At 40.1% G+C, this 23,356-nt stretch overlaps 1 protein-coding gene across 6 annotated transcripts in view; it reads right to left on the bottom strand.

Moving 5' to 3' along the window:
* Positions 1-23,356, bottom strand: part of AGTPBP1 (ATP/GTP binding carboxypeptidase 1) — a 62,416-nt gene that overhangs the window by 9,747 nt on the left and 29,313 nt on the right. For 5 of the 6 annotated variants that reach the window (XM_078862232.1, XM_078862233.1, XM_078862231.1 and 2 more), the window contains 8 exons: positions 21,588-21,736; positions 20,484-20,571; positions 16,344-16,488; positions 13,577-13,730; positions 10,474-10,654; positions 5,097-5,226; positions 2,987-3,118; positions 582-758 (listed from right to left, as the gene is read on the bottom strand). In XM_078862232.1, the coding sequence (XP_078718358.1) occupies positions 582-758; positions 2,987-3,118; positions 5,097-5,226; positions 10,474-10,654; positions 13,577-13,730; positions 16,344-16,488; positions 20,484-20,571; positions 21,588-21,736 (1,156 nt within the window). Of the gene's footprint in view, positions 1-581; positions 759-2,986; positions 3,119-5,096; positions 5,227-10,473; positions 10,655-13,576; positions 13,731-16,343; positions 16,489-20,483; positions 20,572-21,587; positions 21,737-23,356 lie in introns of those variants that run through there. The other variant, XR_013637313.1, reaches the window with a different exon arrangement.

Here is a 23,356-nt window from a genome sequence, read left to right as displayed (position 1 = left end):
ATTTAAAATAACAGGTTTGCCAAGAGTCCAGAAATGCATAACTTTTCAAACCCCCAAATCAACAGATTTGTATCATGCCATAGGAATCGGAAGGAACAAGGTAAGCTAAATAATGATATTTGAAAATGTTCTCTTTTTTCATCAGTTTCACTTGTGACGATCGGGATACTAATAGGCGTATACAGTAAAACCTTGGATTGCGAGTAACTTGGTCTGCGAGTGTTTTGCAAGACGAGCAAAATGTTTTAATAAATATTAATTTGATAAACGAGCGAGGTCTTGCAATACGAGTAGTACATGTATACGCTTTGTCTGCCGAGCGTCACGTGATCACAACTGATATACGAGTGCTTTGATATACGAGTGCTTTGGATTGCAAACACGCTTCCGGAACGAATTATGCTCGCAATCCAAGGTTTTACTGTATAGTCAAATGAAGGGAAAAAATAGGTCAAAGTGGTCATTACAATTATGGCTTCTTGCACATAAATGCATAATTGAAGTGAACAAAAATACCATGTCTCTATGGAACTGAATTCCAGGTACCACCAATGTGACCCCTCCCTGGCACGCACAGGTACCTTGTAGATGCCCTGGTCACAGCCACAATAGGTGCTCTCCATTGTGTAGCTACGCAGCACACCGATGTCCCTCCACACCACGACCCGCGCCGTGGATGCCTTGGACTTCTCCACCACGAAGTTGCAGCTGCTCAGGCAGAACGCGGGCGCAATCTGGTGCAGGATCCTCGGCAAGGTCTGTACATGCAACGGGAAAAGCAGTATTGGTGGCGGTGATGGTGGCACACCATCATTAAGGCTCTCAGAGAAACCTTTTGACAGCACTGCAATTTGCATCGTCCCACACTTAATGTCATGTGGCGACATGGCATCCATACTCTATTAACCCCGATAAGTGATACAGTTGAGCCACTCAGCCACTAAGACGAGTCACGCAGAAATGTAGCAAAAGCATGACCCCAACGCCAATCTCATGATGAACGAGTGACAATGCTGACCGTGATCAAGTTGCTTTTTGCACGAAAGTCAGTGTCATCATTTTTTTTTTCCAGACTGTGCACAATAGGTCCATCATTGTTAAATGGCATGTGTGGGGTGATAAAGAGCATGGGTATTTCAAGTCAGCTTTAATTCTGGTAATAGCCAATTCCATTTAATGTAATGTAGTTTGAAAACCCACCACACATTATAAGCAGATTCGACTCTATGGCAATTTATATATTTCCACTTTCTTGAAATAAAATAGATTTTTTTTTTATGGTAGTTTGACTGCTGTTCACATGTAAAGCATACAAAACAGACTGGCAAAAATCCAAAAGTAAACAATGACAATGCAACATTATTGACAAATTAAGTTTTGCAAATTGTTAGCTTTTATGTTAGCAAGAATAAAAGCAACAATTTATCTTTAAACAATTATATTTAGTAGATATTTTGCCCGGTGGACACGCATAAACCTTATAAGAAAAAATAAATATATAATATGCTGCACTAGACTGAGAGGATTCAGATAGCAGATGTATAAATAGTAAAAGTGCACACAAGCCTAACCTCAAATTGCAATTATAAAGGCAACACTCCAGATATGTTTTTTTACCAAATCACTTCGCACACCATTAGAGATAAATGCGACACAAAACAGGGTGCCACAAAACAGGGTGCCATGCATATAGAAAGGAAGGATGTTTGTTTAGGAAGCATTGTTTGGATAATAATTCTCTAAGCAATAAGAAAACGCTGACACGACAACAAGGAATAGCTTTTAAATGTGCATGGTGAAGCAAATTAGCTCAGTTTTTCTCTAGTGGATTTCAGTTGTGATTTAAGAAGTTGTTTATTTTGTATTCATTAAGAAGTCACCCAACAGAGCGTTGCAAACTGCAATTCCCCACAGAAAAGTCAATCTGCTGAAACAACCTGAAACAGCAACTGGTGTAATGCCATTTAAATTGGCATTGAGGCAATGAAGCAATCTTGACGTGAATTGCACCATGTGTTGTGTCGTTTCGCTTTGTTCAGGGGATTCCGGTTGGAAATCGGTCATTTCTACTGAACTATTACAATGTTACAACAATTAACAAATCTTAATTTTTTTGCCCGTGTACATCTCATTGAATTACCTGCGTTAAGATTTGGTTTTACAAAACAATTCATTAATTGGCAATGTGATGACCAGACTAAAAACCATGCAGTGGCTGGTTTCCAACAAGTGTACATCCTAAGTGAGGATGGCAAGATATTTACCTACCTACTTTCACATCGCTAGGTACAGCACATAACGTATTTCAATAGGAATCATTTCAGAGCTCAACTGTGGACTGTTATATGCATTATTCTTTGGCCCTACACATGAAGATGCGGTGGCTGTTGATGATAGTCGTTGCCACACAGTCATTCACAATTATTAGACATGACCCATAGACACTAGGCATTACAGTCTATAATTATCCGTACCTCCAATTGACTAACATTTTAAATGTAACCATGAACCCATGCATACCTTTGAAATTGAGAATAAAAGCAAGAACTGTATGGAGCTATGTAATCAATTTGCATGTATAATTTGACATGGCTCATTTATATATTTATTATTTATCTTACCTCATTATCCTCAATGCCTTTTATCGTTTTTTTTATGTAGTCTAGTTAAGCACTGACATCTTGCCTAGGATAGATTTTATATCGTCGAGCTAATTTAATCATGAAAATCTCAGACATGTCCGTATAATTGTATCATGTATACGACCAGAATTATTTCTCTGCAAAGATTTACTTCATTGTATTCAACCGCAAGCAACTCTTATGTCAACAATCCCTAACTAAAAACACGCACAATACTTGTACATACATACAAAGACATTCAATATGGTTACTATGCAGGATCTTAATTAATCCAAAAGCCCACCCTTTTGCCAAATGCAAGCATTTGCACTCAACCTAGGCACCGCTGTGTGTGGCACGCCTACCCTGTAGCTTAAATCCTCGTAGACAGAAGATGCTTTGGCCTCAGCAGCAGTTTGCCAGATGGTCTCCTTCATGCTGCAGCCATACAAGAAGACATTCTTCTTCCTCGAGTGGCCATGGTAGTCACAGTAAACCTGCCCATGGGGTGTAAAACAAGCACATTATTCCACGTGAAATTACTCTTGAGCAAGCAAAGTGATCATCAGCTTGCCTGTGTTCAAACATGTACGCGGATATTCTGAATAAATGTCATTTTTATCTTCAGAAGAGTCAATGAGTCTCTGAACATTTTCAGGAGACCCATGCATTATACAGAATGATGGGCCAATCTGTTTTAATGAGTACTTGATTGTGAAAGAAAACAAGAGTACCCAGAGGAAACCTACACGTAGGAGGGGATAACAGAGGTCCACACAAACAAATTAAGAACCAATTTTACGCAGTCATCCCAGAATCAACTCACAGTTTTAAGAGTATAACACAATAAAATGTGATGCACCATCCTGGCTTTTGAAGTGCTGAATTACAAACATGTGTCACTGCATCCAACAACACAGGAGCCTATGTATGGCATGTATGCTCACCCACCAGCTAAAAGAAGCTTTCTGAAGTGGTAACACTGGACTCGTACACAGTGTATCCATAATGTAAGGACGTTGATAATCTGAGAGGCTCTAACACCAGTTATTTTTCCTATAAGCTGCTGTTATTTACCAAAAAAAGTTAGGTTTACATAGTCAAAACAATGTTTTTATGTAAAAAAATTAATATGGATCACTGCTTTTATTTGTTAACTTTACTAAAAAAATTACTGAGTTATAGATGACTGAAAACACAATAGGCTTCTCGTAAAAGTAGCAAAAATGCACAGACCCATTGAAACCTTAAAAAACAATTGCTTTTAAATACTCGGCTTTATAAACTATGTGCACATCAAACTGTATTTGGGTACATCTAACTGAGGTGTTGGTGTTTCCAGTGAAAGTGTCACTGGAAAGTCAGTCCCCCGGTAACTTTCATGAGTCTGGCTGCAACTACGGCAAACATTTGGAGATGAAGTTTAAAACATCAGCAATCCTATTGCCAAACGATCCATTGCATGCCAAGTCTCATTAATCAAACCGCTAAATGCAATGCATGTTTGAGCCAAGATTATAAAAGCAAAATCTTTCCAGGCAAGTTTTCCTTTCCTTTGTGCAATAACTCCTTTTAATACTTTTGACTTTCATTTATGTTTGAATGGCCGTTTTTTTTATAAACATGACATTTTACACTCTCTCATTTAGCACGTGGTTTATGTAATACGTGTTGTGACTTTAAAATCTCAACAGGAACTGAACAATTGCTTTATTATTTTGCTGAAACCGCTCATGTGAATAATGCAAAATAATCCCGCGTAAAGAAACTTGCAAGTGTTTACTTGGAAGCCATTCAGCTCCGTCATCACAGATTTCACGAGACATCTGTTTCAACGACTTGCAAAGTTGCACTCTATGAAGATGGAAATCTAAATTATTAGTCACGCTCTCACGTGCCAATAATGGCTTTTTATCCCTCACTGCTAGTGCTAGGGTACCGGGAGTTCAATCTCTGACTTAACTGACATTACATCCTGCCTATAAATGTATTGGGTTCGTGTCTGCTGCCTTTGCATGCATTTGCCAAGACTGTGGAAATTCTACCCCAACTGTCAGACGGATAAACTTGAGCTTTTGATGAAATATTTCAGGTCTAAGCGAGAACGCTATATTGTATTGCCTTTCGTGAATGTTTATATATTCAGTCTATATATGACTTAAACAATACATCTAACGTTCTGTAAACATAACTATTCATACTTCTCTGCATAGAATAATATTTGTTCATAAGACATGCAAAATCTTCTTTAATACTCAGAACTTAGAACAGCCCGAGGCAACATACCATTAGAGAGAAAATAAATAACATTAAACCGCAAATCATGAAATAGTGCATGGTTTACATTTTACAAAGTGATCATTTGCGTAGAAAATTGTGACCATTTGAAAATTAAAACAACAATCATAATTAAACAAGGATAAAAAAATAAATAAATAAAAAGATGGAGAATCGGCGGATTAATTTCATCCTCACCAGCGGAGTGTGGGCTATGCTAGCCAAGTACTGCAGGAGCCCTTTCGTGTGAAAGATGGTGGGATGCAGCTCGGGGTCTGGGCTGGACCACTGTCGATTGAGATCCTCTCCACCCAGAGAGCAGCGGTAGCTGAACAAACACAACCGCTGTCAACAGCGGGACTTCACACACACACACAACGGTGGAACTAACACCATTGTGGCGATTGAGCCGGCATCATAAACACACTTGATCCCATTCACTCATGCAGAACCACGTTTTGATGCATAATATCTCCTCTGTAATGAAGGCCAGCGCATTGCACACCATGGACACATAGGTATAAAAAAAAAAATAGGGGAGGAACAATTCAGCTCCCTCGCCTCCACCCACCCCAGCACAGGCGATTTGAAGAATTGTCGCGATTCAGGGTCACAATTTAATGCCATAACTAACTGAGATTTGATATATTCAATGCAAGCTTATATAATTACGTGAATTGATACATTGTGGCACCCCTACTAGCAATAATATTACGAATATTAAACATTTACCAAGTAAAACAACTATTTCTGAAAACTTTAATAAAATTATATTTCAGGACGTTAGTAAATTGAGATATGTGTTAAATACAGTAAATGCATGTGTAAACATGACAAAATTAAAACATGACTGCATGATGGCTTTCTCAGAGCCTTTCTGGAATCACTTATATGAAGTGATATAGATGTCTGGAATATCTAAATAATCAAAATGTTTATTTCGTTTTATATATCGTAGTTCATACAAATTGCATTTCACAAGCGAAGAACCACAGGAATAAATTGAAGGCAGCCAGGCTGTGAGCTGGTGCCAACAATTACCCAAGCTCTGCAGTCCTGTGTATTAAGATGTTTTCAGCCAATTCATGAGTGTTGATACACGTGGAAGGAAACTGAAGCACCCGCAGAAAACCCACACGTGCGAGGGGGCAACACTCTATCCCATATAGAATGGACAGATGATATCAATCTTCACTTTGCTTTACCACTTTCTTCAAGCAAGTCAGGGTATGGATGGCACCTCGATGTCCACGGGAAAGTATTTTGCAACATTTGTGCAGTGTTTCATTAACCCTCACATCCACAGTGCTGGATTACAGGCATGCGCCACCACTGCCTGGCTTTAAATTTAAATCGGAAATTAAATAAAATCTAAAACAATGCTTGCAATTCCAGAAACACAGATAGCAGCAATTTTGCAGCAACTACATTTATTACAACGCAATCCAATATAAATTCAAACAGAAACATTTATTAACTATATAATGACAGGGTGCCATCTGTTGACCAGGAGGGGTAATCACGAGTATGGGTGCATTATATAATAACCAACTAGAAAGGGGGTGTAACTGGGTTAAAGGTAAAAGGTGGGGTCAGTCGGGAAGCTCCGGGAACCTTCCCTAAGGTTCTAGAAGGGGGCGTGGCCAGAGGCGGGGCCTGGCCACGCTGGGAAGTATATAAGGGGTACGTGACCGAAGGTTCGGGGCTGTCGTGGGGTCCGGGTCCTGGCTGCCGTCGCTGTCTTCGCTGTCATCTCTCTTCATCGTCCGGCCGCGTGGCCGATCCTCTGCACGGCTACCATCGTCGTCGTCGCTATATTAGTCAGCCAACTATATAGTTAGATGCCGCCGATGGGGCTGTGTAGATGGGTCAGCTATGCGTAGCCGTGTATATATATGTCGCCCAGTAATTTGCCTGAAGTGTGAGAAATAAATAAGAAGCCCTCTACACGTTGTGTCTCGGAAGTCGCTCACTACAACTACATGACAATGAATACACCAACGTGAATACGTCATTATGCTCTTCCAACAAGACTTAGATAAGCCGAAACTGTGAAGGGTAAAAATACACTAAATACTGCAGATGGCCGAGTTTGCTGAAACATAATAAAGAAAACCCCCGTCTTTTTAGAATGTCACATGACATACAAAGTGTCTAAAAACACAGGTTTTTTTATCCTGCCATGAAAGATTAAAAGCAGTGTATGTAGAACATCGGACCCATGGCATGGAATAGAATATATCACCGCAATCACGTACCAGTACCAAGAAAAACACATCTGCTGGAGCACATCTCTAATATAAATACCAATTTAAAATTTCTCCCCACGGGTTGGCTTTTCTGCAGTGCTCCACCTACACCGAGTGCTACTACAGTAAGGCAGAGCACATTCCACCCATAGAGGGATAGTGTCTCCCTCCATTAGTGGTATTTTGCCAATGAAGCTATTATTCTCCTGCAAGACACTTGCATCAAAACCCTATGCGGGTCCCACTCTCTGCATAGCATTCCGACAGCCGTTAACCTGCATGAGCATTTAATTAAATTGCCCGTGATAGAGGCAGCCTTAATTTAGTGATAGTGGCATGGTGGTGCTGTGATAGTCGCGTTAATGTAATCTATTTAATATTAACCCCTGTTAATATCATGGAACAAAACATTTCTTGCGGCACAATTGCAGTAGGCGAATGCTACATTTCACAAGCAGTTTTTTTCATCTCAATGTTTTTTAGACTAGGAAGCCAACGTGAGGCCAACATATTTCTACAAAACAATGGAGTAAAACGCACCCATGTGTGCGATTGCCGCTCATGTGCTTTATGCAGAATGTCAGCGTTAAACCACATGATTTCAGCATAAGAGACCTCTTAGGGAAGTGTTCTGAATAGAGTGCTGGCAGAGGCTAACATTACGAAAGAGACAGCATGCTGAGATGTCTGTGTTTCTCCACAAGAGTTTTTCATTGGCTGGAACAAATTCTACCCAAAGGCTTTTTCTCCAGCACTGCCTTTTACATTTCCTGTTTAATTAAAGAGTGTTGCAGAGCTTGAAGCGAACGCTTCATTTGTTCGCTGTGGTCACATAATGGCTTACTTGTGGATCTGTCACCACACGAAATAGGACAGGGTTCTCTTCGACTATAATGGCTCCTTTGTTGTTGATTCGAACAGCTTACGGGTGTTGGTTTGTAAATTGCAATGTCTCAGAAGTGATTACGGATCCTATCTGGCTTCTGATGAATGTGAACTCTCTACAGGTGTATAGTGTATTTGCAAAAAGCTATCATGTTTGAATCGCATTGTGTGTGCTTGTATATATATACACGCCATGCAAGATATTGCAGATCGGTCCTGTTTTTTGTCCCTTCAGAAGGTACATGATATAACGAAAATCATATTGCACATGTCTCACAGGCAAGACAGTGAACAGTTTCGGTACAGGCAGAAGAGAGGGTAAATAAAGAAACTATAAACACTGCCATTTCCCTGTACTCAATAAATAATATAAACTATCCTCTAACATATACACTGACGTTCAATGTCAAAGCACTTGTTTTATTTACGCGACTTTGTACGTGACTAATGCTAATAGAAAGTCCAAAAATACAAAGCAAGCTGGTGAGCCAGATTATTTAAGAAACTTCAGTTTTAATTCTTGAATTTAACAGTATGAAAGAATGTACACCTGGGAATGCATAAAAATATGTAGAATCAAGAGTACGCGTTTGGTGTGAATGCTTAAACCCACGTGCTCGAACTTTAATGCTTGCGCTTAAGCCCACATGCACGCCTTCCAATGCAAGTACATGCGTAGCGTAACAGCGCCGGCTGGTGGACAGCGGCGGCAACTGTGGTGGACAGATAGTGCTCAAGCAGGTGAGGGTGTGCACGGTGTGTTGGCAGAGGGGAGGAAATAGGGTAAGGATCACGGAGAACCCCAGCTGGATGCCCCTGGAACCTGTTTGCGGGTTCGAGAAGGGAGGCGCGGTCAGGGCGGAGCCAGGCCACGCTGGGAGCATAAAAGTAGCCGAGAGCGGGAGCTCGAGGCTACCGGTTCTGGGAATGGACTCGTCTCGTCGTTGCTGTCGTCTCGTCGCCGTAGTCGCTGAAACGTCTCCGCTAGATATTGTGCTACGAAGGATAGTAGTTGGTTATCTCAATCAGCGCTGTTGGTGTTAGACAGCTAGTGTTATGTACAGGCTAGGCTGAGCGACTGTGGAAAATGTGCGGACGAGACCGTGAAAGTTGTTAATAAAGAAAGTGCCTCCTAGAAACTCTGTCTCTTAATTGTTGACACAACACATATGTAGTGACAGCCTGGTCTACCATTGGGACACATGGGCGAAGCCCGGAGCCTTCTGGGGGAATCCAGAAGGGGGCGTGACCGAGGGCGGAGCCTAGCCACGCTGATAGAGGATAAAATGCGACCTCCGACTCACAGTCGGGGCTGCCGTGGTCTGGAGTGGAACTCGTCATGCTGCCGTCGTCATAGTCTTCGCCTCTTCAAGCTGAGGGTCAGAAAGCATGTTGGCTGTCCTGACCCAGTGTGTAGTTATCCCCTATGGCTGTGAAGGCCAGAATAAATGAGAGTGCCTCCTACTAGTGTCTCTGAATTAGCACACTACACGTACATACACACATAGATGCACTTTCCAATGCCTGTGTTTACACCAATGCAACTATGCGCACAAATAGATGCACTAACATGCAATAACACGTTTACACCTACATGCACTCACACAGGAGCATAACCATGTTAATCAGCGTAGGCTGTTTTAGCTTTCCAGAAACATTAAAAATCATGGATGGACAAACAGATGGACATACAATGTTTCAGGCATAGCAATAAGCAGCAAATATTCTTCTCAAAATGTTGATACATTACGTGTTAAAAGGATGGAGAAGCACATAATGTAAAACCCTGTTAAATCGTGAATAGATCTGTTGACCGAGTGGGAAATAAGACATGGTATATTAAGATTGTTTTCGATTGCTCTGAAATTATACCTTTTGTAGTCTGCACAATGCATGATCATCACAAGATAATTAACTCTAATAAAGATAACGACACAGCACACATACTTGTGTTTCTGAAGTCACAGTGTCTCGGACAGAAATGAAGATGTTTTAAAAAGCAGAGTGTCCAACAAGAATCAATGACGATGAAAACAATAGTTTATATTATACATTCTGCTACTAAAAGCAACCTACGTTTATTTATATAATTGCAGAAAAGTAATGAAAATAAATCGCTGTCACAGGTGAAAGGATTTTATAATGCACCTATCATTTGGTGATACTGCACCGGCAGTGGTGCGCAAGCACAAATAACAATAAACTTGACACCTTTGTCAATAAAACTGCCATAAAAGGAAAAATATTTAATAGACGACATTTCAGGCAATATCCCTTCTGAACACATAAACAGCGAGTCCGCACTCTACACCATGAGACCCCTCTGGTATATAGAGCAGTCTCCAACTGACCTCTACTTATGCGCTATGACAAAGGGCCAATGCCTGAAACGCCACCCGTTATATATTCTAAAATGCATTGCACCACTTAGGACATCTCACCTCCCATTGATGACCCCGTCAGCGTTGAGCATGGGGACAATTTTGAAGATGTACGATTCGCGCAGGCTCTGGGCCAGGGGGTCATCACTCATGAGGAACTCCAGCGAGCCTTTCATCACCCAGCTGGAGTTGCTCTCGCCGGGATGCACCCGCGAGGTGAGGAAAATATACGGCCGATTCCCTTCACACGCACACACGCGCACGCAGGCACATGCACAACATACATACGCGCGCACACATAGGGAGCATCGCAATGTACAACATGTTCCATATTACCACAGCCTACATCGTTCTTTACGCGGGAAAACGACGACCACAAAAGAAGAGTAATATATCTAAAAACAAGGTGATGTGTGGAAATTTCATGCCGGTGCAACTTTCTTCGATCATCCACACCATTCATTGTCATCTGAAGTGCTGCCCTCCCAGTGGAGTGCATGTATGCAAATTACCCTGTAAGTAGCAACAAGGGCACAGAGTGTGAGCAAGGTCCGAGGAAGGGAGTACACATTTTCAATAAGCCACAGTCCATTAACCCTTTGTATAGTCAGCCCGAGATTGGGCTTGCTTTCCAGCGAGAAAATGAACCACACAATCGGAATGAAAATGTGCCTGTGAAGTGCTGCCAGCTATTACATCCGGGAAACAGCACTCACAATCGGTTCACAATTGCAGTGAGATTAACATGCATGTGTGTACTCGTTCGTGGTGTTCCACAGCCAACTTTTTGGGGAATTGCTTTGATCTACATTATTCCACGAATGGGATGTGCCATATGAGCACTTCTGGTTTAGCAAATGTGTTGGTATTTTAATGGAGACCATGTGTGTGATGCGTCACAAATAATATTATGCTAGAATGTGCAAGCTACTGTGTGGTTTTTGTTTTGTCTATTACAAATCACAAAGTAACTATAGTTTAAATTCAAGCTTGTAAGATCTCATACAAGTGCGGAAACTGGCTTTCCTTTCAACTGCTTCAGTAGCTATCAGCCTCGTTACACATATATACCCTAGCAAAGAGTAAGAGAACTGTATCTCAGGAGGAAAATTGCCTGTGCATAATGGGCAGTTGTAGAGCTTGCATAGATGCTAAAAGTTGTTGAAATCTGGATAATGACATATAAAAGTGAGAACTGCATGAAAAATGCACCTAAATGCATTTCAACATCACTTTGTAAGCATTATAATACCATTAAGATTTACAGTCATAATTAATGTAAAGAATAAAAATGTTAATGGTGTTTCTGTTCGTAATAAATTACAGGGGCACACGTACCAGCACACACTGCCATCATGGCATAACCTTTTGCATTTCGGCTTGCTTATGAATTTTTTATAGACATTACAGGCTCCCCGGCATCAGACTCAAGCGAACACTGCAATTTGTCAGACTGGCAGTGGCACCTACAATTTATAGTAATATCCATGAGGCATACCAGATAAGACGACAGGCGTAATGGAACGTTTAAAAGCCAGTGTCAGTTTAGACAAAAACTGGAGCCAGTGCTCCAGCATGTTTAATACTTTTCAACTATGACAGTAAAAATGTTTTAGAATTTTTAGAATTGAACATTAATTGTACAGATTCAGTATATGCAAATATATGCAATACATTTTTATATTTTATATTTCTTGATATATACTAGCAACCTACGTGTCCTTTGGACATCCATCCATTGCTCCCAGCCATCCAGCAAAAAATGTAATCTTGAAAAGGGCCCTGTCTCTCTCCACCTTGATACTGCCTTCTCTGTGCTTTATATCCAAATGTATATCGATGTTTAACGTTGTCTCTGTTTCTATCTGTTTCTCTATGCCTCTATCCCCCCCTCTACCTCTCCCTCCCTCGATATTCCTCTCCTCCAATAGCAGCCGCCATTCACCATTAATCACTTCATGGTATCACCACAGCACTTGTGCCAGGCTAGGTGGACTATGAGGCCATGTGAAGTGTCGCCCTTTCACTCCATCCCCACCTCTATCCTCCCCACCTCTATTCTCCCCATTGCTCTCAATCTTTCACTTTCCTCTATCTCCTTTCCCCACCTCCCTCCTACTGATTATATCTAGATTTCAATTAACAACCTCCATTTGGCTGAGATGACGGTATTAGTTGTGTTTAAAATAACATTAAAACATGTATCGGATGGGCCGCAAGAAAGCTCCGGTCTCAGAAAGAACCCTGGCGAACAGTGGAACAGCGCGGCCATGCAGAATAAAAACCTCATTCGAGATCCAGACATTGCACCTCATGGCTTTGACATTTCCTCAAAGACAATGACTGACGTGACCATAAACCGCATCAGAACATGAACAAGCTGTGATGAACAACTCCAAAGCAAGGTGAGCTAGAATTTGCAGTGCTCTTAGATAACAGGGTTTTGAAGGGTTATCAGAGGCAATTTGGTGATCTCACCTTCCAGAGGCAGTTCTCTAACAAGGGGGGGGGGGGATGTTCTGCTTTCTGAAAGAGTTCACATAGGAATGTATTTATCTCATACCATGATTCCTTGCACAAATGGAATATAATTGAAAAAAAACAAAAAAAGCCTGACTATAACTTGGTGGAAACAATTCACCATAACTTGGTGGAAACAAGTTATTGTTTTCAAAACTTACGGACCACCCTTTTGAGACTTCTTTCGCATGGTACGTAGCCAACCATGCTAATTTGGAGGTGTATGTATAGCCTTTATTTAAACAAGATGATAGCCAATCCATTCTTTATGCCTGTTATTACTAAAGGGTAATTAATGCATGTCATAAAACAATAAACCCTACGCAAAATGTCAAAATATCTTACATCGTAAATCTTACATCAATATGAACATTAAACAACCATTAATAATAAATTAACAATCACAAAATATGTACGTACATAAACAGTTAGGGTGTAATACTGTAAACAAGTAGAGTGAACATTTACATTGTATGTTACAGCTGCATAGGGTTACTGGCCATAAAAAAAAACACCTTACACGTAAGGTTCTTTGAATTATACAACACACTAATTAACAACAAACATTGATTCACAGGCACAATTAATTAAGTAACACTTCGTCAGCAGTTGCTTAAATTTCCCTGTTTGAGGATCTGCTTACGGAGCCTGTAGATGTCCTGCCAGCCGGTGGATTGTGGGGCGGCTGTGATGGTGACCACAGGGCACCCGTTTCCGCCCATGCTTTGGCACAGCGTCTGCTGCTTAAAGTATATCTGTCGCTGGTCACAGGCTGCCCCCAGGCCCTGCAGGTGAGCCTGTATCAGGGGGAAAGAGCAAAGAGAAAATATAAAAAAAACAGCAGCGCAATCCAGCTACGAATGTAGTTGTGCAATGTGGTGCAAATGGAGTATCTGATGTTTCTCCCTTTGTCTTTATTTCCCCTAGCCTTCCCTTCACTTTACAAATAAAATCCATTCTCCTGATCGTTGTCCCTACGTCAGTTGGGTAAGCGAGCCCATCTCTCTCCCTTTCCCCTGCCGCCCGAGCACCGCACCTCGGGCTTTTGTTAGCGGGATATCTGTGCCTCCTTTCCTTTTTTTCCCACTCGTGCTCTGTACCGGAACTTTTCTCCCAAAAAAAAATATATACGAAATAAAACTTCTGATGTTTTGTAGGTGTGATGATGTTCATGACACGGAAGATATCCTTTTGAAATGCTGTAATATGCAACATACTATCTGTACAGCCCTGTGCTAATCCACTGCTGGATGAAGGCCTCCATGTGACGTTTCAGGCACGGCTGTTATTTGACCGTAGTTTACCATGCCAGTTCGTGCTGGATGATGAAAGAGAGGGGGTTGCCCACGACTGGTTTCCGATATCATTCACTGCTGATGTTAGCCGTGACTGGGAATTTAACTCAGGTCGCCTGCTTCATAGCGAAGTGCGCTCACCACTACGAGACCAGCCTCTAATATACTCCATATGACTGTGGAAATTCATTTTTTTTAATTAACTGCTGCTGATTATCAAGCTATAAGATAAACATAAACTCTCCTCTTCAGTTGGAAAATTCTGTCTGAAGGTTATGCATTGATGAATATTAAACGTGGTCAATGGCCAAAATCTAACAAATAATTGTTTCAGGTATTAAAACATATCTTTAATAAAGAGAGCACATAGAGGAAAGATATATTGCTGGGTATGCCATTTTTACTAAACACTGAAATTCAATCACAGGACCTAGCAAAATAATTGCTTTGAAATTGAATTGTATGGATACAGCCTGAAAATAATTGAAAATGCAGTACAATTTCCAGCTGGCTTTAAGTGTAAGGGCATGTACTTAATGGAGCATTGTATTACTCGTAACTTTACCATCATTTCCAGAAACATCGTACAGTATGGAGTAAACCCACCTTTTAGGGGCACCTCCAACTACAAAACGCCACCATTTTTGGTGTCGATATTCAATCAATTATTCACACTGCGCCCTTGAACTATGACTGAGGTCGAAGATATTAATTGAATATGGCTGCTCCAAGTTATTCCTGTGCTTAGTATTTCATATAGATCCTATGCTAAATACAAATATTAATGGTCAAATCTAAAACCATTAGCATGAAGATGTAAAGGTCTTCAATGTATAGCTATGTCAGGGTACCATAGCATGGCTACTTGAGCCTTAGCCATTTTCTCCGAATCATAAATAACACAACAGTAAGCTGCATGCAGGCAAATGTTAAGGCAATCTCCTGCAGAAAAATCACAATAAAAGCATTACAGCAAATATAAACACACCCTGTTGAGAGTAAAATCTTTTAAAACAGCACTTTGTTTCAACAACACTAGGACTACCAATTTACTATAATTGTCAATTCTTGTTTTGTTTGTTTTTACGGGCACTAGGTACGATTTGACAAGTGCACCTACCGGAGCAAAAACAACAGGCCGCTCAGGTTCTGGGAAAAAACCACGTAATGCGGGTATTTGTGCAGCCATAAAAGGAGAAATGAGTGGCTCATGCATGAAAACTATACGAATGATATATCCGTGCTCACGTACATGTGTGAATTAGGGGTGGAATGATTCACCCAACCTCCCACACAGCAATTCAATTGTCACAATTCAGGATCGTGATTCAATGCAACGGTGGATTACTCTTTTACATTGTGGCAAATGAAAGCACCTCAAGCGTTTGCAGAGGTGACTTGAACCCATTATATATAACAAGCACTCATTGGGGAAAAGCACATTTATATATGTATGTTACAATGCATAATAGGCAATAACTTCTGTATTGACCGAGGGATGACAGCCATTTTTTAATTTAACACCTTAGCTACAAAGTGCAAAATACATTTCGAACCGGCTAAAACCGGTAACCAAATCTAATTTTTTGGTTTTCATTTTGGAAAAATATATTTATTTAGGTTTGTTTTTCAGTTTTGGTGAAAAGTAGGCAGTTTATTCCAGTTGTTGATTCTGGTTTTTGGTTCCACTCTCTGAAGTAAGTATTTATACATATCTCTCAGGGCAAGTAAAATCATTAATGCTACTATTATTTTTTATGTATATATTTAGCATATATATTGTTTTCTAAGACAGTATATTTTTGGGTAGCTATAAATGTACCACATGGAGCACACCTGTGCACAAATAAATACAAAAATTACCAAGATATATGATTTCGATGTATGCGAAGACTCTGTAGTGCCTCATGCTTATAAGCTGTACGCTCAACTTGAACAGGGTTGACTTAAAACATAGGTTTCCGTAGCCAATAATGCGATCCATATTTGTTGTGATAATGGATTCGGCCTAAGTTACTTTGACAAAAAACGAATTGCGGCAGGCTCGCACATTGCACGTCTAATATGTAATATGTCACGTAATTAATACATGCATAGCGAGAGGTGACAGCTCACCATTAGGCTGGTGTATGTATAAGGGAAGTGGTAGGCAAAGTAGCAGGCGTCATCCTTGTGAAAGAAGGTCACCGTGAAGGTCAGAGTGTAGTAGGATTTGCCGCGCTGTCCGCCAGCTGCTGCCGAGCTGCGCGAGAAGCTGTTCCTAAAAGCAGCACACCGTAGCTATTCAGTTTTAGAATCGGAATATTTATTTATACTGGAGGCATCTGATGAGCTGTAAAGTTCCTTTTCACAGATGTCCAGTAGAGGCAGGTCAGAACGTGACAACAAACAGTGCAAAAACATGATAGTAGTGCAAAGTACAAGAAAGGTAAACAACTTCTTGGTTCTTTCGGTAAAGTCACGTAGAAGGGAAATAATAAAATAATAAAAATAAAACATAATAAAAGAAACAAATCTCACGACGTTTCGGCCACAACACAAGCAGCCGTCCTCAGGTGAAGAAACAGAGCTGTCGGAAAGACAGGGTCCCAATGTTTTTTTTATGTTTATTATTATTATTTTATTATTTCCCTTCTACGTGACTTTACCGAAAGAACCAAGAAGATGAATCCCTGCAATCACGAAAGCTTTCAATCGAAAGGTAAACAAATTGCCAAAACACATACAAATCCAACTAAACCATCCCCATCCTACCAGGCAAAGCCCACTAACGTATTAACTTATTTTTCAAAAGCGACCTGGCCATCACAAATTATAGCTCAACAAAGTGGCCCATCATTTTGACATTTATAGCACCATATATAATATAATCTAAATAATCTCAATGCATGTTTACAAATGTGGAAGAGAAAACCGGAGACACATGCAGGCAGCCACATGCAGCCGCCCTACGACTTAATGTCACGCGGTCCACATCACTTAGGCTGCACACCAGATGATGTAAGAAAGCTAAATTGGGCAATGTCAAGTTAATTTTGCTTTTCCAAAAGCCAGAACTCAATTGACCAGGATTTAGTAATTTGCAAGAATGACCTGGGGGTCACCAAAATGACAAAATATAAACAAATAAAATACAGTACAGCAAATAAGAAAACAAGCACAATGTATGTTCACAAACTACAGAGCAGGGATTCTCCTGTTTTTCCCTTCACGTGCTGGGAGCTTCTTCAGGTACTGAATCGAGTGGCTTACTCCCTTTCTCTCTTTCTGGTATAGAGCATTGCTGGCTGCTGTTGGCATATCTACGTAGTTGAATGTGATTGGCTCAGTTCTCTAACATGTGTTTGTAACCAAAACTGAATGCGTAAATTAACCAACGTACTTAGGCAAGCTTTGTGTTTAATCATTGAAGTTCGTCATGGTAATCTGACCAAAATCGTATATTAATTTCATATTGCTTAACTACTATAACTGATATTTTAAAAATAGTTGCCACACTATTAGTATTGCTGTTTTATATATGTTGTAAATCACTTCAACATATTGTACAAGTTAAATTAATAGCAATGTATATATTTTAATGGCGTATGAGTATTTTTTACCATAGGAATTAATATCAGAAGCACTTCAGTACAGAACATTGGCATGTAAGATATGAGATTTTAAACCAAATGTGGTCGACCTTTACATAAAATCACCATGCATTATCTCTGCAGAGTGAATCTACTCATGGTCTGGGTGGTGTTCACCCTTTACCTGGAACACTTCATTCTTATTAACAATTGTGTAAAAAATAATCCACGACTTAAATGGGCAGAGACCACGGCCATCACATGCCTATAAATTACAGACTTCAGCTATAAGTAATGGAAGCTAAATGCAAACACCCCATGGCTACACCACCATGAATTGCATGTAGTAATGCGCACAGGGCATTACATTTAACTGCTGCGATAATCTCAAATGAGTTTTGTGAATTATAATGCTTTACGGTGCTGTGGGGGGCAGGGGGGGGCAAGGTTAAAAGGGCACGCTCAATTTGCTGGGGGGAATCAGCTTGAACAGAGCCTCAAGAGTCTGGACATATTGATTGGCATGAGACTGACCCCCACCCCCCCTCGCAAACAAAAGTAGAAGACTGATAACTAAAAATTAACAAAGATAAGTAGAGGAATGCTGCTGAATAAAAAAAAACGTGGTGCATTAACGATCCGCGGACACCGCCCGGAACTTTAGGTAGCCATGAAGTGCTTTGTTGCTGTGTGGTCAACAAACATGCAGGAAGTTTGTGATCTTTTGTGTGGCAAACAAAATATTCAGTTACACTTGATACCATCATAGAATAACGTGTCAGTCAATGTTTCTAAGGAAATTACACCTTGTGTAAAATAGCTTAGGCAGCTTAAGGACGGACTAACAATACACGGTTGGAAAAGACGTGAGCCACAAACCATCAAACACCAATGGGAAATTTGTAATACGCAAAATAGGACTATAACATTGCATCACATCACTTCATAATGAGCACACTGACTAAGTTACTATATGTGCCTCTCCGTGGATTCACCACGGAGGCTAATTAAAAAGGGCCAAAATTACTGACGTAGTCAATGGAAACTCTCCGTATCCATTAGTTAATTTTTTTGCTTGTGTACACAATCAATAATGCGCAAACATTACAGCAAGAACACAACATGCAACATGGTCATAAAGTAGAACAAGCATAACGCAGGCGCCTATATCCATGGGGCGTGGTATTACAATTATGACTGTGCTTTCCCATAACAAATGCTGCCAGTAATAAACAGGTGAAAAGAGAAGCAGTTAAAATGCATCTTTCCTTCAGCCAGGTTGTTTACGGCTCTACCTGAATTAATGCTCAAATCCCATCTATTATGTAGTCGCTCTCCATCCTCGCCCACCGAAAGTGAACTACTTAGCCTAATCAATATGTTTGGGCCACAGGAAATGGCCGATTGACTAAGGAGATAGCGATGGGTCGAACAATGACTCCAGAGCAGTGCTTAACTCTTCCCCATCTATTCCCTGTCCGCTAATTATTCTCAAGGCTTTTTTCCTACACGTTCTCTGCCACCCGGTTCTCTCCATAACCCCTTTAATTCATCGCCCAGTGCAGCCGATGCAAGACAGCTCTGTGCTCACTGGTCACCCATCACCCCATATGCTCACCCAAAAAACCTATTGATTTTTCATTACGGTAAATAAAAGTCCCCAGTATAAGAGGTCAGAGCGTGTCCCATTATGCTGATATTGACTCCGCGCTGACATGGGTAAAACAACCTAAACAGATGTTTTTTAACAGCTTTGTAATTGTTAACTACCATTTACAATATGAACCATAAACAACTAAAAGTATTTTAGGAGGAACATTTCAATAAAAAGGTAGTTAAATTAGTGGTGCATTTCCATTGCTCTCCAATAATTGTAATAATGCTGTTAACATTTTTTATAAACATCTGCATTGTTAAAAATGCTTCATATACAAAAAAAACTTGATAGATTTTACAAAAGTTAAATTGCATGGTAAATTTGACATCTTAACTCTACCCCAGGTATCTGCTTGCTTTCTCAAATTGGCTAAGTCAAAGACCATGAGTTCACAAGTTTTTATTTTGCCACACAAATGCTCTCAACTTCAATAATGGAACAAAGGCCTGCTTTTACATTTCCAAAACCAAAGAGATCAGGACGAACCACGTACAGAACATAATCATGTAAATTCAATAACCTCCTCCACCAAAGGCTTTTGTAATAAGTGTAAAAACATTGGCGATTGAAAAACGTGTCTTTTGGCAGGTCCTGAATATAAGATGTTGAGTAACTCGTCATTTGTGGCACACGGTTGCACATGATAAGTTGTGATTTGTGCACGTGAACGTGCGGTCTTGACACATGCAATTGAATTCCCACTGTCCACAATGTGGGAAACGCACACCGCCGCTTTCCCTGTTTAATGATTCGGTAATCAATGCAGACCGCAGTTCAGAATTTGCCAGGCCCTAATCTATTCCAATTAACTTTTAACGCTGAGCCCCAATGGGAAGGGCGTGGTTGGACACTGCGCTTGACCGTTAGTAAATTGAATGCCTGTAATTGTCTTCAAGTTGTGTTTTCCTATGTGGCACACACGGTACAAAACATGTGACCGCCCACACAGCCTACCCATATGCAATGCTGCTTAAATGTGATGCTAGTAAATTGCCAGCTATGCTGCGGCTCATAAAGTTACCGTACTTGTAGTAGCAGATGTCTGTGCCGGCCCGTGCCCAGTGAGGTCGCCCTGCCATTGCCTCCCGTACTGAATACATGACAGGCTGCATACCTGCAGGACATATGCGGACACACACACATTCTAATACACATCAAACTAGTATATGTATACAAGATATATTCTGATTATATATCAGTTTCCTACCTACAAAACCAGTGAAAAAAAATAACTATTCACTGCTTGAATTCAAATTTGAGTTGCTGGGGTAACTATAAAAAAATTGCGTACTTTTTACCATTCAATATTTAAAACTAATATATTTATTATATATATATCCCTGCAAAAAAATATAGATTTTATATTCTTTCTCTTCCAATGTCATATAACCATGTTGCTGCTGACATCCCCCATTAGCCTCTGGAGGCTTTAGGGTATCCAGTAGCATTGGGGTTATGATAACCATCTAAAATTCACCTTATATATGCACCTTGCTCTTGCCATGTAAGCCTGCACCCAAGGGGTCTACAGGTCAGTGGGCAGACCATCTGTACTGGCAAGTAAAATGTGCTTAAGCCAGAGAGACAAACAGACTTGTAGAACCCAATGTCCCTTGGTGGGTAAGTCAATCATCTGCAAACGGTTCAGTTTCAACTTGCTTTTAAAAATAGAATTCATATTGATCTTGGCCTTGTTGTGCTGGCATTACATTGCAATAAAAGCCTTGTGCTTCCATTTGAATTCCCAGTGATCCGCAAAATGTTTTACATCATAATGTCATTATTATAATTACAACTATATTTTTAAAATAGGAAATGACTCCTTGTCAAAAATGATTTATAGTCTGATAATTACAAAATATTTCTTCCTTAAATTTACTGAAATTCAGTAGCATTATTTGTCTTGAGGTTGATAGAAGCTAAAGTAACTTATTTGGTGAAACACTTGAAGACTATTTGTGAAGATTCATGGTGCTGTGTAGACTACATACAGTAAACTGCTTATGATGGGTGCCATTTATTCTCAAAGAGGTTTAAATGCCAGAGGTGCTAAGGATGTTCAAGGCTTCAGACAGAAAGATTTCTACATTCTGATGGCACTCACTATCCCCTGTACATTGCAACACGTACCATAGTTGAATTGGCTGTTGACCTTCTCGCAGTTCACGATATTGAAGCGGTAAGGCACTCCGCTTTCCATTCCACTCACTTCAAAATAGAACCACTGATGGTGCCGGTTGCTGTTAATGTCCGAGTCCAAAATCAGGTCATACTCATATCTGAAGGAGCACAAATAAATCAAAGGCATCAACAGTGTAAATGGACCAATGTGTAATTTGAGGCTTCAATTTTAAGGTGGCCATCTGAATTCATGAGAAGCTGGCTTGAATAATGCGCTCCCCGAATCTGTTGGACAAACAGGAGGATGTCATGTGATGAACAGCATGGTTGTCCACAACTTCAAATAAATAAAATTCCCCACCAACCACCATCATCAGCCATGGTTTATACACTGGATTAAGGCATCATCACATTATTGCCATCATCGTGTGATGCATCATCTATCTTTCTACTTCACGTAAGCTCATCTCATCATTTCAGGTGGGTTCCCTCAATTGGCTGTCATTCCATCACCAATCTCATTCATGGCCTTCATCCGTTCTACCGGTGTGTCTTGCCAAAACCAACTTATTTTCCTTACCAGTCAACAAAATGTCTATAATTTATATGTTCTCTCCATGATTGGAATTTCGAAGTGTTAAACTTCTCTCCATACTTCAAGTTTTTATTTACTTTACTTTGTCCGTTTCCAGGACTCAAAACCATACGTCAAAGCAAATAGTGAAGAATATTTTGTTTCGTACTATTAATACCAAACAACAACAAAAATGCTCTTACCATCTGTGATTTTAAGTATTTTTAATGAGATGGTTTCATATAATTGAGCATCTCTGCAGTGACTACTTTAAATTGGCGAAGCAAGCAGGCAAACAATAAATAACAAAGGAGAAACATGTTAATTATGAAAAGAATTCATGAAAAATGAACAAGAAATAATGAAATATTACTTTATAAATCAAACGAAACTGTTCTCAGAAAAGCAATCAAGCACACATGTTACATTTTTCTGTGTTTAGTTTGTTGTCCTTCCCCCACACCTCCCATTAGCATGGTTGGCTACGTACGGTGTGAAAGAAGTTCAACATATATACATGACAAGCACATATTTTGTGCACAATCGAGTGGCCATTCTCACCCTTCACCTGACTACATTATTAGTTCACAGAAATTGTATACATCATTTCACCGCTGTGACCAATATAACACTGTAGATTTCAATAAAGCTAACCATTTGAAAAGCAAATTAATAAACTCTTCCATGAGGTTCCCCATACACAAATGTATACATGCCAACAAAACTATTCCACATTTAATTTATATATTTTCTACACATTGTATGTATGTATGTTGAATTTCTTTCGCACCGTATGTAGACAACCGTGCTAATCGCAGGTGTGGAAAGGCGATCATGTATAACACTCTTAAAATAAGAAACTCAAAATTTTAATCAAACATAATCAAGCTTTTTTTTCTTTGGTTCCAAAAATTCCTGAATGGTTGCTTTTCCCTAAACCTGTCTACATCTGTGCTCCCTTGCTCCCTGTCTCCCTCCCCTCTCCTGCACCCTTCCTGGTCGCTCATCTGGGACCCAGCAGTGTCGACAAATGGTCTGAAAAAAGCATGAAAATAGTTTTTGAAATTGCCAAAATGCTGAGCAACTTAACTCATTAATTAATAGACTCGTTCTCGGCTATCATAAACGTGTCCGGCTTCATTATATACAGATACATGTCCAACAACTGGTAATACGCTTTTCATAATTACGAAAATTTTGACAA

Source organism: Lampetra fluviatilis, chromosome 13 (genome assembly GCF_964198595.1).
Source record: "Lampetra fluviatilis chromosome 13, kcLamFluv1.1, whole genome shotgun sequence".
In the NCBI taxonomy this organism is placed as follows: Eukaryota; Metazoa; Chordata; class Hyperoartia; order Petromyzontiformes; family Petromyzontidae; genus Lampetra; species Lampetra fluviatilis.
This window is presented reverse-complemented; position numbering and strand designations above follow the sequence as displayed.